The following is a 24,566-nucleotide window of genomic DNA, read 5'->3' on the forward strand; positions in this document are numbered from 1 at the left end:
ATAGTTATATTAAACAGATGGACAGATTAACTGCAGAAATATACAAATATATACACCGCCCATCTAAAAATAAAGTCACCACTTGGATGTAACTAAACTAAGCTAATAGGTCAGAGCCTCCCATTGGATAATCACTGCATGGATGCTTATGTTTCAGCTATTTCAACTTATCTAACCCTAACTCATGCAGTCTCATTTCTCAAACAACCAATCCTGTGGTCAAGGAGAAAGACGTTCATCTGTTTCAGAAGGGTCAAATTATTGGCAATAAAAGATCTAAGGAGATTAATGAGACTAAAAGTGGGTTAAGAACTGTCCAACATTTGTCCATTATTAAAAACTGGAAGAACCATCATCTTCAAGGAAGAAGTGTCATCCGATGTGACTACAGAGTCCAGACCTTAACCCCACTGAGAATCTTTGAATTATTAATGCAACTCTGGACGGAAATAAATGTTGTGACATTGCAGAACTACACATGGGCCCAGCGTCTTTCCAAGAACTGGTATTAAAATGGGATTTTGCACATGACGAAATATTCATGGTTACTTCAGACACGTGATCAGAAAGCAGCCGACTGCTCACAAGAGACACTATTGTTCCTGAGCAAACATTTATTTAAGGTGTGTGGGTAAAGTTTGAGTGCATTGTATTGTACAGAATGTGGAAATAGCTTCACTCTGAGTCAGTAAGGAACATTATGTCTGTAACAAACGACCTGCATAAGTAGGAAATCCATATTAACTAATTACCTCGGTCCATATCAAATATCCTTCCCTGCCACTGCATAATCGTAGTGTAGAGGTTGGAAATATATTGTCATCAAAACACAGACAGTGAATCTGCTGTTGCCAAAGCAACTCAATCCGAGCTCAGTTAGCGTTGTGCCACAGGGTTACAGTGTGTTTTCACTGGAAACCCAGTGTAAAAAACGTTAACGTAAACTATGCAAAGTTTATAGCATAGGTTTAAACACAGGAAACAGACATTTTACTCACCGTTCTTTTGTAATATTATGTCAGTCTAACGTTAACATGTCATCTGAGGACACGGGAGTTTCAGCAAGAGAAGAAACTTCATTGAAAAAGAAAAGTTTTTTGCAGGATTTGTGGTGTTTCTTTGAATTTCTTGTCCGTGTTCCCACTCACCGTCCGGCTTCTATTGTGAATTTTAGTCAAATGTGCACCACGTAACATCAGTGAATCGTGCTGTGTTTACTGATGTATTAAAATAATACATTTAATACTTTTATATTCATGTTTTGGGGGAATAAACTGCATTAGATGAGATGCAGAGTGATGCTGTATGCTACAGGGCAGAGAGGTAACAAATATGTTGTAAAGTGGAAAATATGCCAAGGGTAACTGTGTCTCAAACAAAAATGCATCTTAAAACATATATAATAACTGTAATTTCAAAAATAAATGACATAATTGTTCCCTTCATGTGGGAATGTAAAAGTCAAAAGGAGAAATTCTTCCTACTTTCACTTTTGTTATGACTGATTCATTGTGGTCAAATGCTTTTTCCAGTTTGTATGCCCACAGCAGCAGCAGGACTCACAGTTCCTCTGGTAAAACTGTAACATTTCACCACACAGACATCTATCTACTACATTTTAGCAATAAAGCTTGATAAAGGCCTTCTCTTTGACTCACACAGATAAATGACACCAGCAGTTCAACTTCACTGGTGTCCATCTGTAGAGGCCATTGGCCTTTTGAGTAAACTCAGGTCCAACATAAAAACCAAAAAGCCAGTGGTGCACAATGGTGATATGATTTGCACAGGCAAATAAAAAAAAAAGAATAATTGTCTAAAACAAAGCCATCACACTTTCTTATCAATTCATTAGTCCAAACAAGCAAACAACCCAAAGAGAAGGGGTTCATGTTTCCTGAGGCCTCTCCTCCTCCAGTTAAAACAAAAACACAGACACTAATAAGTTATTCCTGCTGGTGCGTGGCCATCACATTGTTTAGCCAAATAACTCCCTCTAAGAATTATCATATCATAAATGTATGATTATGAGTTATTATTTTCTTTTTAATGTATTTACATATGTGAAATGCACATTAACAATTTCCCACTGAGGATTAGTCAAATATTCATGATTTTTATTGTTATTATAAACTACAACAAATTAATTACTTTCTTATTCAGTCAATACTATATTACAATATTGCGTAATTAGCTGGCATTAATGTGATTTATCCAAACCTTCAGTGAACCTCCCTCAGGAAATCTGTGCTGTAAACTGAGGTGCCTTCAGGGCTCGTCGGGAAAGATTCGCTACTTGGCAAAATCAGCAGTTGAATAAAGTTATTAATGTTGATTATCTATTAATCCATTTCGGTTTAGATTAGTTTAGTGTTTTTCCCACATGTAAGGCAAACAAAAGAATGCTCTTAGTGTCTTAATTAAACTAGTACAGCTTTGTTAAACGGTTTAAAAACGAATAAAGTCATCAGTAGTCAAAGGTGTCGCAGAGGGAGATCGTGTTTCATTTCCTGTCCTGGCTGGGTGGACAGGAATGTTTTTTTTTTTTAAGTTGTGTTCATGATTCATCCATTAATCGATCTAAATGTTTGTTATGTCCCTTTAACGTGATTTTATTTGATGTGCAGGCAGCAGGAGAGACAGGTGACTGACCTGTCCACTGCTGCCTGCCAGCGCGTTTTGTTTCCGCCGCGTGACGATTGGAATAAGTCCCAGTTTTCTTGAACGCTCCTCGGTCAGCAACGTTCGGGAGCTCCGCTGCAGCTGCTACGTAGCCGGTGATTAGTAGTAGTAACGTTACGTACGGACGGACGGACGGGTGTTAACACCGTGGAGAGCATCTGGGTTCAAGCCGGAGGCGACTGACGCACCAGAAGTGAGTAACGTTAGCTCGGTTTGGTTTAGAAACATTCAACTTTTCTCCTCCTGTTTGTCACGAACACATCTGAGTGAGTGAGTGAGTGAGTGGGGGTCAGTCAGTCTCAGTCAGACCGGCTGTCGGTGCTAACTTCAGTGTTAGCTAAAGTTAGCCCAGAGAGGATGCTGCTGCTGCTGTGCCAGCTTTTTAATGCAGCTAATAATGGATCTGGTTTACACTCCTGTAACGTTAAACGGTTAAAACGGTTTCCATATTTGTGAATGAAAGAGTTTAAATTTGACTGACAGGCAGCTAATAACGTCGTTGCTGAGTTACCTGAGCTAAGCTGAGCTCGCCGAGATGTTTTGATGTGGTGTCCCATTAGTTTACTACCAACGGCACAAGCTGCTAACGTTAACTGGATGATATAACTTATTTCTCATCGCAAACAGTAGCACAAGATGTTGAAGGTGTGTATTTTTTATTTATGTGTATACATTGTTTTACTTTTAACGCCAAACGTGTGATTTCTGTTGTGATTTAGTGTCAAATGTACGAAATATTTTCTAATATTTTTAAAACCGTTTTCGAATTTATTTTTTTAACGTAAGTGGAACGTTGACTGACCTGACGTCACACACCTCAACTGCCACCCCTGTTGACCTCGCGACAACAAGTGTAAAAACAATTATACTGTTTGTTTCAAGAGAGTTTATTTGTCACATACAATAATACAAGATCATTGCAGTGAAATGACGTGTGCATGAATACACTCCAATGACTGTGCAGATAAAAAAAACAAAAAAAAACAGGACAGGACATTAACAACATTAACCTGACAGAAAAAAAAGCTAAAAACTAAGAAATGCTAAAGACACACTGATATATTCTAAATGGCAACACAGAAACAACAAGAAACATTCAACAATTCTTAAAAGGCATAGTGCCAAAGTGATAATACCAGAGCATGATTTGCTGTAAAAAAGAAAAAGAAAGAAAGGAAAACATAGACATAGACAATTACACGTGTAATAAAAATGTATTTACCAAAGTCCTCTGGATGGTCAGTGGGAATTAATATTCTGCTTTTAGACCTTTAGTTATCACAGCAACAAGTTGAAGTCCAGTTGGCAAAGCAGACTGATTAATTAGCCTAATAAATTTTATTCTAAGACACGATGTTCTTCGCCTATTAAAATCAAAGTCGCTCATTGGAAAATCAGCACTTGATAACTGCAGAGCCAAGGTCAAGTCGTGACTGAAAGTTCTTTGTAGCCATTAAAGTGTGTGTGTTTGTGTGTGTGTAACACTTGTGAACTACTATGAACCTCATACCTGCACTCGATACACTCCAACTTCAGAAAACACCTGCGAAGAAACAAAGTATGACAGACTTTGTGGTGCATTGTGTTGAAAGCTTCTGCTACCTGTTTGTTTGGGTTATTATCATGTCAGTTATCATATCATTAACATGTTTTTACTCTTATCTTAGCATTAGTCCTGATCTCTGGATCTAGTTCACTTAGCTGTGTCCTTAAATGACACTTTTGCACGTGTTTTCTTTAGTTACAGAGCATGAAGCTCTCGGGCGGTCACTGTCATAGTCCTTCAGGTATTTCTGGATGAACGCTGCCAACAAACAAACATCTGGTGTTTTTGCTACAAGTTCTTCTTGCTCACTTGTACAAATACCTTAAATTATCTTCGATTTTCACCGGACACAATTTCTTCAGAAACATTCTAGTTACTTTTGACACACTTCTTCAAAGTATCCTATGTTAGAAATACACAACAACACCCTACATGATGTATTAAGTTCAATATATTTCCAGGTTGGGGAGCTTGGGAGAATATTAGGAGCAGAGGTGATCGTGTGAATCAGATTATAAACTAGTATCATTAAATAGACAGAAAAGAGCCTGGAGACAGTCTAACTCAAGGTTAGGGCTGCAGCTTATGTTTATTTTGTCACAAGTTGTACATAAAGTTAATGGGAAATGCAGCTGGTGACTGGTTTTGTGTGTGAGAGCAGTTAAAACAGGAGGTGAATTAGTGAAAGCTGGCTGCAGATAACCCTGGGCTAATCTTAATAGCCAGCTGATAAGACAGGTGCCACTGATTGATAAAGCAGCGTAGCACCGCCGCCACGATGTGCTGTCAGCCTGTCAGTCTACAAGAGCTTTTCTTTAGCTTTTTAAATTCCCCTCATTCTCTTCAAGAAAGAGAGAGAAAGAGTTGTTATTTGTGGATCTTGTGTTGGTTTGGTCCCTGGATCAGACTGTGGAGTCATTATTGTTTCATAACTGTGAACAACAGAGGATAAATCCGGTTTTATTATTACATCTGCCACTAAATACTAGTAACATGTTTCCAGTGTGTCGGTCTCGTTGTGACTCTGGGCAGCGAGTCCGTCAGTGTTTACTATAACCACAACACTTCAGCCTTTCTCTGGTGTTTTTGGGGGGAAGAGGGAACAGAAACTTGGCCTCCTCCCTTTCTCCGTGTCCACTCCCCCTCCACCGGTTGGCTCCCGGTGCAGGATGAAGTCACTGCTGGTTGGTCGGATCAGGAGGAGTTGAAGAGTTTAAAGGTTCAATTCAGTCTTTTTAAGGGAATGTGTGTTGAAAACTGCATGAAAACTGATGTTACTGTAGATTCACTGTGTCACTGACTACGCCTGTACTCAGGAGCTTATTCACAGTCTGTTACAGGTTTTTACAACCTGAAATAAGCTTGTACACTCAACATATCTGACCTAGTGTACTGTGCACCCTTTTTTTTAAAGACATATAAGGATAATTGTGTGGAAAGTATTTTAAGCTGCTGCTGACGGTTCACAGAACAGGTTATGTATACGAAATGTGGACAAGAAAATAAACTTCAGCCACCGACTGAATGTAGGGAAATGTTTCCAGGAAGATGAGATTCTTTCAAAAGGGTCAAACGTTTGCATGAGGAGACCAGAAGAACTGATGATATGATGGATTTCTATAAGTAATGACAGAGTTGAATGATTAAAAAGTCAGTAATGTGTGGATGGTCATCGTCATTTTTGACCCATGATCAGTTGCTTAGAATAACGTACAGTGAAATTAAACTTAAAGGGACTACGAGGAGTTTTGGAAAGCAAAGTATTTTCACACTTGCTTCCGCAAAACCGAAAGTAGGAAATGCTGGGCGAGTTGACCACTAATAATATAATAACAAAATAACGATAAAGACAAAACTATATATTTATCGAAAATGGACCCATCAACAAGTGGTAATGTAGATTCATCCACATTAATATGAAACTCTTTGATAACCAAATACAAACTCCTCGTCCCTTTAAAGAAGGCAGAAATCACCTGTGTTATGGTGCATGACATCATTTATACAGTTACATTGGCATCAATACAGATGGAAATCATAGTCAAGATGCAATTACTGTCAACTTTTCACTTATGGGAAATACAGAATCATGAAAAAATGAACTCTAGAGTAGGGATGTCCTAAACGATTATTTTTCTCCCGATTAATCTATCAACAATTTTTTCGATTAGTCGAACGATTCATTTTTTTATGAATATAATGATTATTTTTTTGGCTGACGATTTTTAATTCACAAAAACACTGTGGTACGCTGTCGCCATCTCTGTTTTGCAAAGGCTGCACCAAGTCATTTGGCTTCTCTTATATTAAAATATTTCCACTCTTTTGACGTCTTCGATGGTTTTGTCGTGGTGCCGCTCGGCTGCTCACTGCCTTCTTCTCCGTAATCAACGTAATATCAACAACAACTTGACGGTATGTTGTACGCGTCGACGTAACGTTATCGATTGATTGGGTCAGCCCTACGTCTAGAGTTTAAAATCCATCATTGTTTTTGTGCTGTATTTCAGATTATTGGAGGAAAAGTCGATAATTTCTTCAGAAAGTCAAGCTTTTTTTTTATTGTGACTCTGTGAAATGAACCTTTTTCTCCTCCACTTGTTTTCTCCCTAGAACATCAATGCCATGCTGCTTCTCAGACGTTGCCACAGCCTGACTCGATTTGGCCCCCTCAGCGCTCAGAGGTAAGGAAAAGGAGCTGTGTCATGTCATCATGAGCTGAATCATTTCCTTCATTTGTCACCGCCGATATCATACCTGATGTTTTATACTCTGTAATAAGTAGTAAAGGTGGCGTACCACCAACAAAGTAGCTGCATGTTCTCTGGCGTGATCTCCTGCTGGTCAAAGGTCTCTGACACTAAAGTTAGCAACCTGAGCTGTGTTTTAGCAAAGTCATTTTGAATTTTTGATTGATTGATTGATTGAAGTGTTTATTTCGAATATGAAAATAAAATAATAAAAAAAGAGAATAAGACAAAACATTTAAACATGAGATATAGAATACATATTCGAAAAGGAGTGAGAAGAAGTAAAACTTATAAACTCCCACCCCCTCTCCTTATATATGACTAGCTAAGATCCTCGTCTAAACATATCTTATGTTACGAAATCATGAATATAATTTACTTATAATTTACTTAATGTTTTTTTTACTTTACAGTACAGGCCAAAAGTTTGGACACACCTTCTCATTCAATGTGTTTCCTTTATTCTCACTGAAGGCACCAAAACTATGAATGAACACATGTGGAATTAACAAAAAAGTGTGAAATAACTGAAAACATGTATTTTCTTCTTTGTCTTCTCTTTCTTCTTTTCTTCTTCCTCTCCTTCTTCCTCCTCCTCCTCTATCTCTGCCCCCACCAATTCTAGTTTCTTCAAAGTAGCCACCCTTTGCTCTGATTACTGCTTTGCACACTCTTGGCATTCTCTTGATGAGCTTCAAGAGGTGAACCTGACCTGAAATGGTTTTCACTTCACAGGTGTGCCTTGTCAGGGTTCATTAGTGGAATTTCAGTGAGAATCTACAATGTAAATAGTCATGAAAATAAAGGAAATGCATTGAGTGTGTCCAAACTTTTGGCCTGTACTGACGTTTTAATTTAATTTACGTTTACTTATAATTTACTTATATTTTTAACATGATACATGCTGTAAATTTACTATCTATATGAATGAATACTTCACAGGCATCAGACGGCTCCCGCTGTGTCGTCGTGTGCAGCTCGACTCTGGAGCAGCAGCAGCAGCAGCGACCACCAGAGCTCCCAGCAGCAGCAGCAGCAGCAGCAGCAGCAGTACGGTCCCAGCTGGAGATATGGGCTGGCAGGCCTGCTGGCGGGGACGGGCGCCGTCCTGGCTTACGGCCTCCACCGACACAAGGTTGGCAGCAGATAGGATCTAGATTTAGATAAGAATAATTTATTGGCACAATAAAATAAACAAGCAAGGAAATAACTAAAATACAATAAGCAGATTGTGCAGGTGAGATAAAAAATAAAAAATAAAAAAAACAGACCCAGAGAGGTTTATAGAGGAAATGAAGATACAAAAGTAAAAAGTCCACAGCAGGAAACAGAATAAAAAAACATAGAAACATAAAATCATAAAGCACAAGTAACTCAACTAACTCACAACACAATAACAATCAAAAACACAAAAACAATAGTAATATTAGTAGTGTATATATAATAGTGCACAATCACTATACACAAATACAACCAAATTATGTGATTATATATATATATACACAGTATACCATATCTCACAGCCACTCATTCATCATTGTCTGAAAAGTCTGTTGTTTCTAAAGCTCTAATGTAGTTTAATAATTATCCAGGTTTACATGGTTTAACAACATTAAATGTAGTGCAGAAGGTTTGGCTGTGTTTCCTTTTATGGCAGTGACCTGTTGCACTCTGGGTTTTCTCCTGTCAGCTCGTTTCTCAGTCTTCATCACTCCCACTTTTCATTCATGTTGAGTCAACGATGTGTGGACAAGAAAACTCACAGGAAGTACAGTCTGAAGAAAGCCTCAAGTTCACATTATGACATCTGCTGACTGGAAATGTGGAAGTGATATAGTTGCATGTCATTGTTCATGTGTTTTCATTTACCAAGCCTGAATATTAGAGTTGTTTGTTTGTTGTAAATCAAAGTGACCGAGAAGAAACTGATTTAATTTTATATTTGAACGAGCAGAAGGGCGACTCGACTCGACCGACCATTAAATCCTGTTTACTGACCCATCAAACTGTCTCATGTTCAGTTAGGAAACATTAACTTTTCCAGGCAGCAGAGCAGCAGTTGTTCTTCTTTATAAACATGTGAATAATTAACACAGTGATGATGCTGCAGAACGAGTGTGTGACGGCTCTCTGTGTGTGTGATGGTGGTGGTCGAATGAATCATGCAGAAGACGGCTTAATCTTAATCCTCCATGTGTGATCAATCAATCAAACTTTATTTGTAGAGCACTTTTCACACAGAAAGCAGCTCAAAGTGCTTTTACATGATAAGAGATAATAAAAACAGAGAGGGCATTTACACACATGGACATACACACACCCAGAAATCAAAACACTGAGGAGTTAAAAATACTGAAGAAACATTGTTTTACACTTGACAGTCTGTACTTTGCAGTGGGGAAAACACTAGAGAGTGGATAAAAACGATAAGATAAAATAGGTAAATGGAATAGAATAGAATAAAATAAAAATAAATAGATCAAATAAAATATATAGATATGTGTAATATATAAGTAATTAAAGGGAATAAAAATGGAGATACTGCATAAAATCAAAGTTTAGATCAAATAAAACAATACATCTAAAATTTGCTGTTGCTGCTTGATGTGTTTGCACAAGTCAGTTCTAGTTTCCTGTGGCGTGGTCGAATAAAGTCAGAAAATTACAGTTAAAATAGTGACAACAACTCTTTGCATAGCTGTATTTTCAGTTTATACATCATGCATATTTAATTTGGTAGTTTTTTCTATTTATTCTATTTTTTAGTAATTTTTTCTCATCACATATTGATGTACATCATTTTATATGGATGTTGTTACACCCCGTCTCCTCTCTCTGTCGGCTTCCACACCTGAGCAGGGCGAGGGAATATTTAGAGGGTGGAGGGAGGTGCGACTCTCTCTGACCACACACACACACACACACACACACACACACACACACACACACCCAAACACGGCAGGAGGAGGTTCGTTTTCCTTTCTCAGTTTTTCTCTGTTTCGTTCCAAGCGTTATGATTTTTCCCGTTCTCCTGTGTCTCCCATGCGTATTTACGTAGATCGCTGAGCTTTGTTGTTTGGATTTGGTTTTGGTTCTTCTGTTCTTTAAGTAGTTTTGTAGTGGTGTAGTAGTTTTGTTTTGTACTTTTGTTAGGTAGCTTTAGTTGTCGGTGGACAGAGATCCTACTGCTGGTCCACTGCTGGGTCGGTCTCTGTCCTCCGTCTCTCTTTTGTTTTGTTCAGTCGGCACCTACCTTCCTTCTTGAGTTCTTTGGTTTCGATTCATACTTTTCATTTCGTCTGAAATTCAAACAAAGCTTGGATCACTGCTTTTCAAAGTTTAACCTTTGTTAGCGTTACTGGCCTCTTTGCGTCCGAGTCTTTGTTTCATAACAATGTACTATATAGTGTCGTTTTTTTTATTTAGCTTCTTATGTCTTGTTTTATTTTTGCTCTACTTTGCCCTGCTATTATTGTATGTGCGCTACTGGATACCTTAGTTACCTTTTCAGGTGATGAGCTCTATATTTATTTATTTCGAACATGTAAAACAAAATTAGGCATGTTTCAGTTTGTTCCTTTTCCTGTAAATAACATTCTACATAACAAACTCTTGTCTCCTCTCTCTCGTCCAGGCTGAGCAGGCCGACAGCGTCCGGGTGAAGCCGATAGAGGAGACGTCGTCCTCGTCCCTGCCCGTCTTCAGCCAGGACGAGGTCACCAAGCACCGCTCCCTGGAGGACGGCGTGTGGGTCACGTACAAAGGCGGCGTCTACGACATCACCCGCTTCGTGGCCATGCACCCCGGCGGGGACAAGATTCTGCTGGCGGCCGGCGGCGCCCTCGAACCGTTCTGGGCTCTGTACGCCGTTCACAACCAGGAGCATGTGCTGGAAATCCTCTCTGAGTACAAGGTGAGCTCATCAGGGTTTAAATATGTTTCAATTGGTTTGTGGAAAAGGAAACATCCATGTCCATTAATAAAAAGCTCTGGTAGTTATTCAGTTATTGTTTTTTACAGTGAAAGCAGTGAGCCATGGGTAAAATATTAACAGAGGAAAAAGTGTTTTCAGCAGATGAAACTGTAAACTGATCTTGTGATTGGACACAGCTAGGGATGTTACGATTATAGATTTTCTTGGTACGATTATTGTCGGAGAAATAATCACGGTATTACGATTATCATGATTATTATGCATCAATAAATTTCACAACACTATGAATGTGTAAAATCAAATATAGTCAAAATATAATTACATGACTAATCTCTTAATATAGGACCAGTTATTAATCCACTGGGGGTGGATGTGTTTGAAATATTTAAGTCATTAATTGTCACCTATATCAAATGTTTATGTTTATTTTGATGATTTTTTCACAATGACAATGACACGCTTACATTTAAATTCCTACTAATTCAGTGTTACTTTAGATAAATGGACCAGTATCTGTGCATTTACCTTTACTTTGGTGCACATCTGCAGATATGGTTCCAACATAATCTTTTTCAGAAAGTGACGGTATTTAGGAATCTTTACGATCAATTAATTGTGGCGTTTAATACCACGATTAATTGTGAAAACAAGTAATTATGACATCCCTAGACACAGCACAAGTATCCTACTGAGGCTGGGAATCAGCTGCCAGCACCAAACATTAGAGTCAGTGTTTGTGAGGTTAGAAATAAAAATAAGAATAAGAATAATGACTTTATTAATCCACAAAGTCAATTGTCTGGCGGCTCATCTACCATTTGCAGAAGAATTAAGAGGTACAAAGGATCGTCTTTATCTCTCCATCCTGCAGTGAAGAGTTTTTTTTGGTGATGCAAGTCTCGTAATAGTACAGTGTGGAAATTTGGACTTCTCCAAACATCACGTTCGAAATTTAATGGAAATATCTGCAACTCAAATCACCTGATCGCTGCAGAGACAGGAAGTAACAAAAAACTCCAAAGGGAGATATTTTTCCCTCAGAGTTTCCAGTCGAATACACAGAGATTAATGCCTAACCCTCTCTCTAACTGTATTCAGAGCTGTTGAATGTTATCCTGGGGAAACTATGTTGTTTATTCAGTCTTATCTTGTGTTTGGTAACTGAAGACAAATATGTGAAGTGTGCAGTTTGTACTGAGAGAAAAAAGCTGCAGGTTACAGTTTTTCTCAGTCGCTTTGGTGCATTTCTCACATCACTATTAACATTTGCACTGTTGCACAACAGTTAGTGCATTTCTCAAAACAATTAGTTGCAAAACCTGGTGGGTAATCTGCAAAAGTGTGTCACTTGCTCAAAATGGATAGTTCATTCCTCAAAAGCAAGTATTCATGTCACCATGGTTTATGAACAAGAAAGGCTTTGTCATGTTTTCATTATGACAGTCAGGTCTTGGTGACACTACCTGAAACTAGAGTAAAGTTACATATTACTGTATTTAGTGGAGTAACTGAGTACAAGACACTGAATACGTATGTTTTAGGGCTGCAACTAACGATTTTCAAATATTTCAAAGAAAGAAAGAAGGAAAGCATCCACACTCTCTCCTATCACAGTTATACACTTGTATCTGAACTCGTGGGCAACTTAAGGATCGAAAAGATAAGAAATGTCCCATTTTTTTTTAAATAAATGTGGTTTAACTCAGTGGTTCTAAAACTTTTTTTTACATCAAGGACCCCCTTATTGACACAAATTAGACCACAGACCCACAAATGGACAAAATTCTGAAGCAAACACCAGAAATACACAAATACTTTTTTATCAATGTATGTTCAAATTAGGGCCAATGGCGTGAATTTTTGGAAATATTGAAGAGAAATTTCTGGGAAAACATGGTACAATTTCTCCAAAAACGTTTAAACATTTCTAGAAAAAAGTGGTAAAAATTCTAGAAAAAGGGTAAAATCTCTATTGAAAAAAAAGATTCTCCAAAAAAAAAGGAATAAAGTTTAAAAATTCTAGAAAAAGGGATTAGATTTCTTTAAAGGGATAGTTCAACATTTTGGCAAATTGGGCCATTTCCATAATCGCTATAGTCATATCAGTAGGTTCGTTACCTTTATTTGTCGGTGCAAGCTATTTTTAGAACGGCGGAGCAGAGCAGCAGGCTGTGCTATGGAGGCATTTCTTGGTTTCCCTCATCAAACTCATTAAATACACAATCCAACAACTCCACAACGCTCTGGTGGACAAGTTGTGAACTGCACATTCACCACGCTATGAGATAATAACAGAATGTTACGAAACGGAAAACTGTCCCTGAATGCAACGTGCATCAGCGGTTTTGCATGAATTTCCCTCTAAAACAACTCTGTCTGGTAACGTTGTGTTATTATCTCATAGCGTGGTGAATGTGCAGCTCACAACTTGTCCACCAGAGCGTTGTGGAGTTGTTGGATTGTGTATTTGATGAGTTTGATGAGGGAAACCAAGAAATCCCATAATGAGCCTCCGTAGCGTAGCTCTGAGCAGCTCACGGCTCTGCTCCACCGTTCTAAAAATAGCTTGCACCGACAATTAAAGGTAACGAACCTACTGCTCTGACCATAGGGATTATGGCAATGGGCCAATTTACCAAAATGTTGAACTATCCCTTTAAAAGAAAAAAAAGAATTTTCTTTTTAGGAAAATGGTAAAAATGTCTATGAAAGACGCCCTTCAACCCTCTCAAGGTCCCACTTTGAGAACCATCGTTCAAACTAACCCAGTGTTTGTCTCCATGGTGACCGGCAGGTGGGCGAGCTGAGGGCCGAGGACAGGAAGAAGCAGCAGGCGGTGAAGTCGTCGGACCCGTACGCCTCCGACCCCGAGCGCCACCCGGTGCTGCGCATCAACAACCTGAAGCCGTTCAACGCCGAGCCGCCGCCGGAGATCCTGACGGACAGCTACATCACGCCGTCGGCCGTCTTCTTCAAGAGGAACCACCTGCCCGTCCCCCGGGTGGACGCGGCGTCCTACCGGCTGCACGTGGAGGGTTTACCCGGCGCCGCGCTCACGCTGTCGCTGGACGAGCTGAAGACCAAATTCCCCAAACACACGATCACGGCCACGCTGCAGTGCGCCGGGAACCGCCGCTCGGAGATGAACAAGGTCAGGGTATCCGCGGGGTCTTGAAAAGTAATAAAAGGTGATAAATCAATTTTGGGAAAATTAAGACCCTTAAGAAGTATTAAAAAGTATTTTCACGACTTTTTAAAGTCTTAAATTTTGAAGGTTTTTTTTCTGAATTAGCTGTCCAAGAGTTTGAGTCCTAAAAAACATTGTGAAAGTGTGTGAATTTATTCATTTTATTAAAAAACAAAGATGAACCAGTACAGAAAAAAGAAAAGAAGATTGTTGTTTTGGTTTTTTGAGAGTGGAGCAATGTTTGTTTTATTTTTTTTATTATGAACTTTGCCCTTTATTTACTATCCTAGCCTATTTTGAATACTGTTGTATCATAGTGGTCTATAGTCTTTATCACAAACTAGAACTGTTAAAGGGATAGTTCACCCAAAATTGAAATTTCACTCATTATCTCCTCCCCCTCATGTGGACTAAGTGCTGGGAGAAGTTTCAGAGTCCTCCGTGGCTTCTCTGAGTTACAGGGGGTCTCGGCGTAGCAGTGCATGTCCATATGACGGTTGCAAATGGATACCAACTGTCTTCATAACAAAAAGACACACCAAAAAACATCCAAATACCTCCATGCTGCTCGTATGTAATGTCTGTTTTGAAATGAAGCCCCGAAATGCGAAATTGTCCCGAAATTTTTTTTAATAAGTCTATATTTCAAGCTTGTTTTGTAGCGGAAGCTTCTCGAAGCTCCTCTTCCCGGTTCGTCAAATTTGGACGAACAGGGAAGAGGAGCTTCTGCTACAAAACAAGCTTGAAATATAGACTTATTTATTTTTTTTCGGGACAATTTTGCATTTCGAGGCTTCAATACAAGACGGATAACTCTGAAACTTCTCCCAGCCCTTAGTCGACATGAGGGTGAGTAGATAATGAGTGAAATTTCAACTTTGGGTGAACTATCCCTTTAAGTTAAAAGTGTCACTGATGTAAATGGTTACAGCTTGAAGTGGCGGTGAGGTATTGAAAAATATTGAGAAGGTCTTGAAAAAGTCTTAAAAAGGTATTAGAATTAACTTCTAACTCTTGTATTTACCCTGAAGGTCAAACAGGTGAAGGGGCTGAACTGGGGCATCGCCGCCATCAGCAACGCCACGTGGGGCGGCGCCAAACTCAGGGACGTGCTGCTGGCGGCGGGATACGGCCCCGACGCCGCGCGCTGGGCTCGCCACGTCCAGTTCGAGGGTCTGGACAAGGACGTGACGGGGACGACGTACGGCGCCTCCATCCCTCTGAACAAGGCGCTGAGCGAAGAGGGGGACGTGCTGCTGGCGTACGAGATGAACGGCGAGGAGATCCCCGCCGACCACGGCTTCCCCGTGCGCGTCGTCGTCCCCGGCACGGTCGGCGCGCGCAACGTGAAGTGGCTGGGGAAGGTTAGATTTGATTTGATTGATTTTTATTTGTCTCAAACAAGCACATCAAAAGACAAACAGTATATGTGAAACAAAAACAATAATGATACTGTGCAAGTTTGAGAAGGGGCTTAAAGGGACAACAAGGAGTTTCTATTTGGTTATAAAAAAGTCTCATATTAATGTGGATGAATCTACGTTACCACTTGTTAATGGGCCCATTTTTGATAAATATATCGTTTTGTCTCTATCGTTATTTTGTTATTAGTAGTGGTGGTGGAAATGCTGGGCGAGCCGACCAGCGTTTCTTTACTTTCGGTTTCGTGGCGAGTCATGAGAATAACGCCGCTGAATCGCCGTTTATGGTCGGAACTACGGCGGTATGTGATCGTCTTCCAACCTCTGACTTTAATTCTTGATGAATGAAAACATGAGTCTGTCTTGCACCGGTCAAAGAATTTCACGGTGCGGAGGCTCATAAATGTAGTGTGAAGACACTTCGCTTTCTAAAACTCCTCGTTGTCCCTTTAAAGAAATCTTAGCCTTTTTTCTAGAATTTTTACCACTTTTTTCTAGAAGAGAAATTGTACCATGTTTTCCCAGAAATTTCTCTAAAATATTTCCAAAAATTCACACCATTGGCCCTAATTTGAACATACATTGATAAAAAAAAGGTATTTGTGTATTTCTGGTGTTTACTTCAAAATTTTGTCCATTTGTGGGTCTGTGGTCTAATTTGTGTCAATAAGGGGGTCCTTGATGTAAAAAAAAGTTAAACCACATTTATTTTTTAAAAATGGGACATTTCTTATCTTTTCGATCCTTAAGTTGCCCACGAGTCTGTCTTGCGCCGGTCAAAGAATTTCACAGTGCGCGGAGGCTCATAAATGTAGTGTGAAAACGCTTCGCTTTTCCAAAACTCCTCGTTGTCCCTTTAATTGGACGATTTCCGAATATCATAAACTTTGTTTTGTTTAGGTTTAACAAATAATTTGTTTTCATCCAAGGTGGTGGTGAGCGGCGAGGAGAGCAGCAGCCACTGGCAGCAGAACGACTACAAGGGCTTCTCGCCCGGCACCGACTGGGACACCGTGGACTTCAAGTCGGCGCCGGCGATCCAGGAGCTGCCCGTCCAGTCGGCCGTCACCACGCCGACCGAGGGCGCCGCGGTGGACCGCAGCGCCGGGGAGGTGACGGTGAAGGGCTACGCGTGGAGCGGCGGCGGCAGGGAGGTGGTGCGCGTGGACGTGTCGGTGGACGGGGGGAAGACGTGGACGGTGGCTGAGCTGAGGAGCAGCGACAAGAAGGGACAAGAGGAGTCGTCACCGTCGTCAAGGCCGTTGCCGGGGCGGGCCTGGGCGTGGAAGCTGTGGGAGGCGACGGTCCCTCTGCCGCGCGGCGCCAAGGAGATGGAGATCGTGTGCAAGGCGGTGGACAGCAGCTACAACATGCAGCCCGACACGGTGGCGCCCATCTGGAACCTGAGGGGCGTCCTGAGCAACGCCTGGCACCGCGTCACCGTGACGATCCGAGAGGACGAAGAGGACGAAGAGGAGGAGGAGGAGGAGAAATGAATAAACTCAGCGGTTTCCGGTCCGATCCGATCCGACCACCGACGGAGAACAAAAACAACGCACAAGTTTGAACAGTGGACTTTAATTATCAGTGTGTCATTCGGTCTTTCCAGTTTTTTATTGGCGATCAAAAATCCAAAAATGAAGAAGTGACCGATTATTTTAGTTTTTTTTAATCTAACGCACAAAAAACAAATAAAAAGCCTGTTTTTTCATATTTAAATTTAAGCCTCAGATCAAAGACACGAAATGAAAAAAACAAACCACAGGACTGACTTTGATTTTGATATTAATCGATCGATTGTTCGCTAAGCCCCGTCCGCCTTGGTTTTTACTGTTGCATAAGAAATAAGGAGTTTTCGGTAACACTTTATAATAAGTACACACTATTAAGCATTAATAAATACTGAATTCATCATTTATAACACATGAATACTCATTAGTATGTAGTTTATAAATACAGTTAAAAATGTTTTACTCATCCTTGATAAGCACTAACTGTGTTTATAAACTACATACTAATGAGTATTCGTGGGTTATAAATGAAGAATTCAGTATTTATTAATGCTTAACTAATGCGTAATAGTGTGTGCTTATTATAAAGTGTTACCGAGTTTTCTGCATCGGTTTCAAAGCAAATTTCAGGAAGTGAAAAAGTGAAAGCTTGACAGACGCAGCAGCAGTAACGATCGATTAAACATCTGAATCAAATTCAGTCCTGTGGCCTGTTCTTTCCATTTTATAACTTTGATCTGCGCCTAAAAACTTAAATATGAAAAACCAATTGTGTGTAAGATTAAAAAAATAAAAAAATTATCGGTCACTTTTTTCATTTTTTGAGTTTTGATCGCCAATTGAAAATGGAAAGAACGAAGGATACACGGACTGGGGGACTTTGACTGAAATCTATTGGAGGACATTTAAAGGAGGTACGGTTTCACAAAGAGACAAAGAACACACAATATTTTAAAGTATTATAACAAAATCCATCAGGACTTAAAAAGTCAGTCTTAAAGTCTTAAGTTGCCTTTAAGTTTTAAGGCTTTTTCTCAGCAGCGGTACCGAGCTAAAAAGATACAAATGACTAAACCAAAACATGTTGAGTCTCATCTGGTGATGAGTCACTGACACTTTGGTTATGAGTCTTTATAAGGAAAAAAAGAAAAGAAAAACATTTATTTTTATAATAACTAGGAATTTTCTTAACACTTGCAGGTTATATAAAAAGGGTTGTACGATTACCATGCAGCTTAAAAGCCTCATTTTATTATTATTACGGTATGCTTAATATGGAATTTAATTGAAAAGTAGGAAAGTTGTGACTTTCTTATAGAGTTACTTGCTTTAAATGAAGGCGACTTGACGTGCTTCTCTTTTTTTATACCAGTTTACAGAGACTGGAAACTGGCTTCGCTGAAGATCAGATAGTGAAATAACTTTTTGCAAGAAGTTTGAGTAGCTATAGAAGAAATAACCAGAAGTAACCGCCAGTGGATGAGATCATCGGTTCTCGCTTTTTAAGTCGGCAAATCACAGGTGAACTTTGTGTTTTGTTTTAAACCAGATGTGAGCTGATGTGTAGGAACAGGCCGGTCTTTGTGCTTCTTCCTTCCAGATGAATGAAGGCGACTCCCTACGATCATAATAAATCACGTGTAAATCCAGGTAAACCACAGGTAAATTGTTGACCTACATATTTTCACCCTGTTGGAACTGGAACGAACGGTGCAGCTTTGTTGTTTTCCCCACAGTCGTGGAGATGTTCAGTCGTATCGATGTTAATTTTCATCTGAGTCATGTTTAACTCGAAGCTGCCGAGCTCCTTGTTGCGGCTCGCAGCCTGTGATCAGCACTGCATTACACTGTTGGGTGTAAGAATGAACATTAAATCGACGTTGAAGATCGAAGAATAAAGAGCTCTAATTTAAACTCTGGCCTTTTGATTCACTAAAGAGAGAAAAACATCTGAAAGAAATCGGCCTGTTGGAATTAAAACAACCACACACAACACAACCAGAGCAAATCCTGCATCACATTATATTATTATTTATCAGAATCACATGTTGCATCCTGGATTTTGTCATGTTTTCTTCTTCTTCTTTTTAGGAAATCCTACTTCCCATACATGAAAAATCACAAGCGCACAATAAGCGTTTAAATTAAAAAAAAAAAATTCCTACCAAACCAACCATACATGCTACAGTTTTGCAACTTTAACCAAAATGTCGCCCCAATACTGAAGAAACTTTTGTACGTTTGAACTCAATGCACATTATGAAGTCCATCACTCTGTGTTTTTTTTTCCAAAAACTGTAAAACTTATTGAATCTTTCTTGTCCCACAATTTTTTGCTCAAATTAACTGCGACTGCATCTTCAGACTAATCCTCCACAAAGTTACCTCCCGGATTTTTGATATTTGACAAATTGAACCTACAGTGCATGAAAACGTCTGACTGTAAACATATACCAGCCAATTCTTTATGAATACATTTTCAATCTTCCTGAAATAAATTGACAATATTTTAGCGCCATGGTTGATGAAGTTTGGCAAATATCAGAATTTTTGAAAACATTTTGAATTCTCCTCTCATGGGAACAACTGGAGTCAATGCAAGAATGATGTTTTTAAACATTAGATTTTCTCTTATGTAGCAAAACACTTACCATTAAAAACAAATCACCAACATTTCTATGCTGTCAAGATGCAATATACAGATCAATTTTATCAGATTTTTGTCTTGATAACAGAATTTTTGACAATTTTTGAAATCCTATTTTGTCCAAAATTGCCCCCAAACCACTGCAGCAAAGCAGCTTTTATTTTCCATCGATCTTCTGCTATTTTTTACAGAGAAAACAGGAAGTGAACTGACTCAGGCAGCCGCACGGGGAAAAAAAGAAAAGATGTTGCAGCAGGCCGCTGGCAGGAAGGAAGGGAGGACACTTTACTGCAGAAGATGAGTTGTCATGTCAGCTAAGACTATTATTACATTATTATATATTTATAAAAAAACAACATAAAACACAGTGAAATCTACAGTAACTTGAGGATTTATTTGTCTAAAACATTTGCACCTTGGAACCGATGATTAACCAGGATTTAAGTTCCTGTCTGTGATTTCTTAACGGATTTACTGAGCTGGGAGTTACTGTGTTGTCATGGCGATGAGTTTTTATGTTTACAGCGATATGAATGTTCCTCCTCGTGTTTCCTCTGCAGATAAACACTGGGATGTTTCAGCTCTCCCCTACATGATGGATGCTTTGTTTGTGTATCAGTATCTCGTGGAGTCGTTGACCTACTGTACTGAGGAGGGATTTTCTTCTTTTTTTGTGTTTGGCACCGATGTTTTGTATAAACTTTCCTCTGTGATCCCTCTCTGACTCAGAAAGTGACTAAAGTTGCGGTAAGCTGAATTGCGTCGAAACGGATGCAGAACAGCGCATTTTATGGAGAAGAAGTGCAGCTGAGCTTCATCCGGGGAATTCATTTTATTATGTTGGTTTCACACAAACAATGAAAAGTCGTGATGTTGGTATGAGTGCAACCAACACAGAACAACACTCACCAGGACTGAGGAGAAATGACAGAAGAACAGAAGAGGAAGTTAGGTCAGCAGCAGCAGCAAAGTGACGAATATCTGTTTAACTTTAGTAAGACGTGACTGAACTTGACCACATCAGGGAGGAAAACCTCGTTTTCACAAGCTCGGGTTTGCCCATCGGTCATCGGGTTTGCTCTTAGGTCGTCCATCCATGGAGAACATGCAAACTCTTGGAAAGACCCAACATTTTGTCAAATTGGCCCATTGCCATAATCCCTATAGTCATAGCAGTAGGTTCGTTACCTTTAATTGTCGGTGCAAGCTATTTTTAGAACGGCGGAGCAGAGCGGCGAGCTGCTCAGAGCTACGCTACGGAGGCTCATTATGGGATTTCTTGGTTTCCCTCATCATCAAACTCATCAAATACACAATCCAACAACTCCACAACGCTCTGGTGGACAAGTTGTGACCTGCACATTCACCACGCTATGAGATAATAACACAATGTTACCAGACAGAGTTGTTTTAGAGGTAAATTCATGCAAAACCGCTGATGCGCGTTGCCTTCAGGGACAGTTTTTCATCAAGCAGTCTCTGTATTTCCCTCTAAAACAACTCTGTCTGGTAACGTTGTGTTATTATCTCATAGCGTGGTGAATGTGCAGGTCACAACTTGTCCACCAGAGCGTTGTGGAGTTGTTGGATTGTGTATTTGATGAGTTTGATGATGAGGGAAACCAAGAAATCCCATAATGAGCCTCCGTAGCGTAGCTCTGAGCAGCTCACAGCTCTGCTCCGCCGTTCTAAAAATAGCTTGCACCGACAATTAAAGGTACGAACCTACTGCTATGACTATAGGGATTATGGCAATGGGCCAATTTGCCAAAATGTTGAACTATCCCTTTAAAAGTTCCTATTTTTTCTGTTCATCCTGAACAATCTCTTCGTTAATGAGCTTCACTGAGTGTTGTGTTTCAGATAAAATATTGTCTGCAAGTCTGAGGTTTGTTTGTTTGTTTGCACAGGACTTGGGGAGTTAAAGGTCGTGGTGCCACCCATGATTTTTTCCTGCTGTTTTTTTATCAGATTTATTATCTGAGCTTTTGATTTCACAGCTGGTAATGCCAAACCATGACACAGTCTCAATGGTTGTAGAAAGTCAGCATGATATTGCACTGCTCAACCGTGCCACCAGCGCTCAGGTCCAATATAAGCATCATGAGCACTGGCAGGTGAAGTGAATTAAAGGGATAGTCCAAAAAGACACACCAAAAAACATCCAAATACCTCCACACTGCTCGTCTGTAATGTCCCTCTTGTGTTGAAGCCCCGACATGAGAAATTGTTCCGAAAAAAATTAAATAAGTCTATATTTTAAGCTCGTTTGTAGCGGAAGCTCCCAGTGTCTCAGTTCACTGCTCTTCCTGTGTCAGTGCAAATCTCGCGTGATTTGCACTGACCGGCGGAACAGTTTTTCATGTCGGGGCTTCAATACAAGAGGGAAGTTTGTACTATGGAGGTATTTGGATGTTTTTTGGTGTGTCTTCTTGGACGAAGAAAGTTGATATCCATTGACAACCATTATATGGACAAATACTGCTGCACGGACCCCCCGTAACTCAGAGAAGGCACGGAGGACTCTGAAAATTCTCACAGCTCTTAGTCGACATAATTTGAATTTTGGGTGAACTATCCCTTTAACATCAGTCATCATGGATCATGGAGACAGAAGTTCCCTAACCCTAACCTTCTTTCTGCAGGATAATGTTGCACAGTGAGTTCATCATGATGCTTTCAGGAACACGACAGGTTCAAGGCGTCTCTCGACAGGTCTGAGCTGTTTTTTTTTTTGCAGCTTAAAGGTTGAAACTATATCAGATCAGACAAGTGGCTGTGACGTCGCTGTGTGTGTGTGTGTGTGTGTGTGTGTGTTTGTTTTGGAAACAGACGGTCGTCGGCCGGCAGCTTCATCTCACTTTCCTTTTCAGTCTTTTTCTGAACGTATTACTTATTACTGTCCTGCTGCTCATCATCATCCTCCCACGCCCGTTCTGTTCCTGCTTTCTGTTCCTCTCCCCTCACAGTCAGTAATAATATCATCATCATCATCATCATCATCATCATCATCATCATCGTCATCATCATCATCGTCATCCAGGAAACAGAGGAAGCTGACTCGGACCAGTTTCGCTGCGCTGCGCTCTGTAACTCGGTCAGAGAGATTGTGTCACATTGGTGGTAAATGCAAAACCACCGGTACACACACACACACACACACACACACACACACACACACACACACACACAGAGCTCTGGTTGACTTTCACTCTGCAGGGAGTTGTGATAGAGTGAGGAATGTGCAGCATGTTACACTGCAAAAACTCAAAATCTTTCCAGGAATATTTGTCTTATTTCTTGTCAAAATGTCTAATTTCTATTCAAAACTAATCTCTTTCCACTTAATATAAGACTCATCACCTAAAAATTAACTTGTTTTGAGACAATTTACATTTATTTCAAACTAATTTTCACTTGAAATAAGTAGAAAAATCTGCCAGTGAAAGCAGGTTTTTTGTTCTTGTAATAAGAAAGAAAAACTTGCTCCACTGTCAGATTTTTCTACTTATTTCAAGTGAAAATATGTTTGCAATAAGTAAAAAAGTGTCTAAAAACAAGCTACTTAATGTGATGAGTCTTATTTTAAGTATAATGAGATTTGTTTTGACTAGAAATAAGACAAATATTCTTGGTAAGATTTTGAGTTTTTGCAGTGTAGAGGTTTATCTATCTGAGAAAGGAGAAAAGCAGCCGTACGTCGTCTTGCTGCATGAGTCGTTCTCAACTTAATGCTAATATGTGAAATAAATCCTCAGGCCCATTAACACCTACTGTACTGCTGACTTTTTGTAGAGATGAAAAGGTTGTTCCTCTTTCACTCGTGGAAATGTGGATTTAAGTTGGAGTTTTAAGTTTATATAGTGTTTAGTCTGTGCAGCACATACTGTATGATGATAACCAACGCACTAACATCTGGAGACCAGCTGTTTCACACATTCATTCACACACAACAGTCCTGAACTGCAAGGACGGATGATACAGCTAGGTGGAAATAACTCACACAACTACATGAATGAGATTTAGAGAGATGATCAAAAAAGAAAGAAATGACACTGCTGTTGTGAATCTAACGGGAATTAAATGTAGCTGACGAGGCCTCGTATCGGCTCGATTCATCTCCTCCCGACAGAAATAGCAACGACAAAACCTGACGAGATGCAGCAGCAGCAGAAAAACTTCTTCTTCACACTGAGCTGTCATCATAACACACACACAAGTGCAAACGACAACGACTTTCAGATCTTTTTTTATTTATTTTTAATATTTTGTGGGATGATATTTCCACTCAGAAGTGCAGAGGTTGACTTAAAAGGGGTAGTTTAAAGGGATAGTTCAACATTTTTGGCAAATTGGCCCATTGCCATAATCCCTATAGTCGTAGCAGTAGGTTCGTTACCTTTAATTGTCGGTGCAAGCTATTTCTAGAGCGGCGGAGCAGAGCCGTGAGCTGCTCAGAGCTACGCTACGGAGGCTCATGGGATTTCTTGGTTTCCCTCATCAAACTCGTCAAATACACAATCCAACAACTCCACAACGCTCTGGTGGACAAGTTGTGACCTGCACATTCACCACGCTATGAGATAATAACACAACGTTACCAGACAGAGTTGTTTTAGAGGGAAATGCAGAGACTGTTGATGAAAAACTGTCCCTGAAGGCAACGCGCATCAGCGGTTTTGCATGAATTTCCCTCTAAAACAACTCTGTGTGGTAACGTTGTGTTATTATCTCATAGCGTGGTGAATGTGCAGGTCACAACTTGTCCACCAGAGCGTTGTGGAGTTGTTGGATTGTGTATTTGATGAGTTTGATGAGGGAAACCAAGAAATCCCATAATGAGCCTCCGTAGCGTAGCTCTGAGCAGCTCACGGCTCTGCTCCGCCGT

The 24,566-nt window shown here is 39.9% G+C and overlaps 1 protein-coding gene across 1 annotated transcript; it reads left to right on the plus strand.

The window, feature by feature from the left end:
• Positions 1 to 2,689: 2,689 nt before the first annotated feature.
• suox (sulfite oxidase) lies at positions 2,690 to 17,233 on the plus strand. The gene is made up of 7 exons (XM_083971835.1): positions 2,690 to 2,875; positions 6,842 to 6,912; positions 7,921 to 8,113; positions 10,613 to 10,891; positions 13,707 to 14,063; positions 15,131 to 15,463; positions 16,450 to 17,233. The coding sequence occupies exons 2-7, from the start codon at positions 6,854 to 6,856 to the stop codon at positions 17,014 to 17,016; spliced, it is 1,788 nt and encodes a 595-aa protein (XP_083827961.1). The 5' UTR covers positions 2,690 to 2,875; positions 6,842 to 6,853; the 3' UTR covers positions 17,017 to 17,233.
• The last annotated feature ends 7,333 nt before the right edge of the window (positions 17,234 to 24,566 follow it).

Source organism: Trachurus trachurus (genome assembly GCF_905171665.1).
Source record: "Trachurus trachurus genome assembly, chromosome: 5".
NCBI lineage: Eukaryota > Metazoa > Chordata > Actinopteri > Carangiformes > Carangidae > Trachurus > Trachurus trachurus.

Bases quoted from the DNA above. Each gene is read 5' to 3' on its own strand.
- suox (XM_083971835.1), top strand. From the start codon at position 6,854: ATGCTGCTTCTCAGACGTTGCCACAGCCTGACTCGATTTGGCCCCCTC. The intron at 8,114-10,612 runs GTTGGCAGCAGA...TCTCTCGTCCAG, and splicing joins ACGGCCTCCACCGACACAAG to GCTGAGCAGGCCGACAGCGT. The intron at 15,464-16,449 runs GTTAGATTTGAT...TTTTCATCCAAG, and splicing joins ACGTGAAGTGGCTGGGGAAG to GTGGTGGTGAGCGGCGAGGA.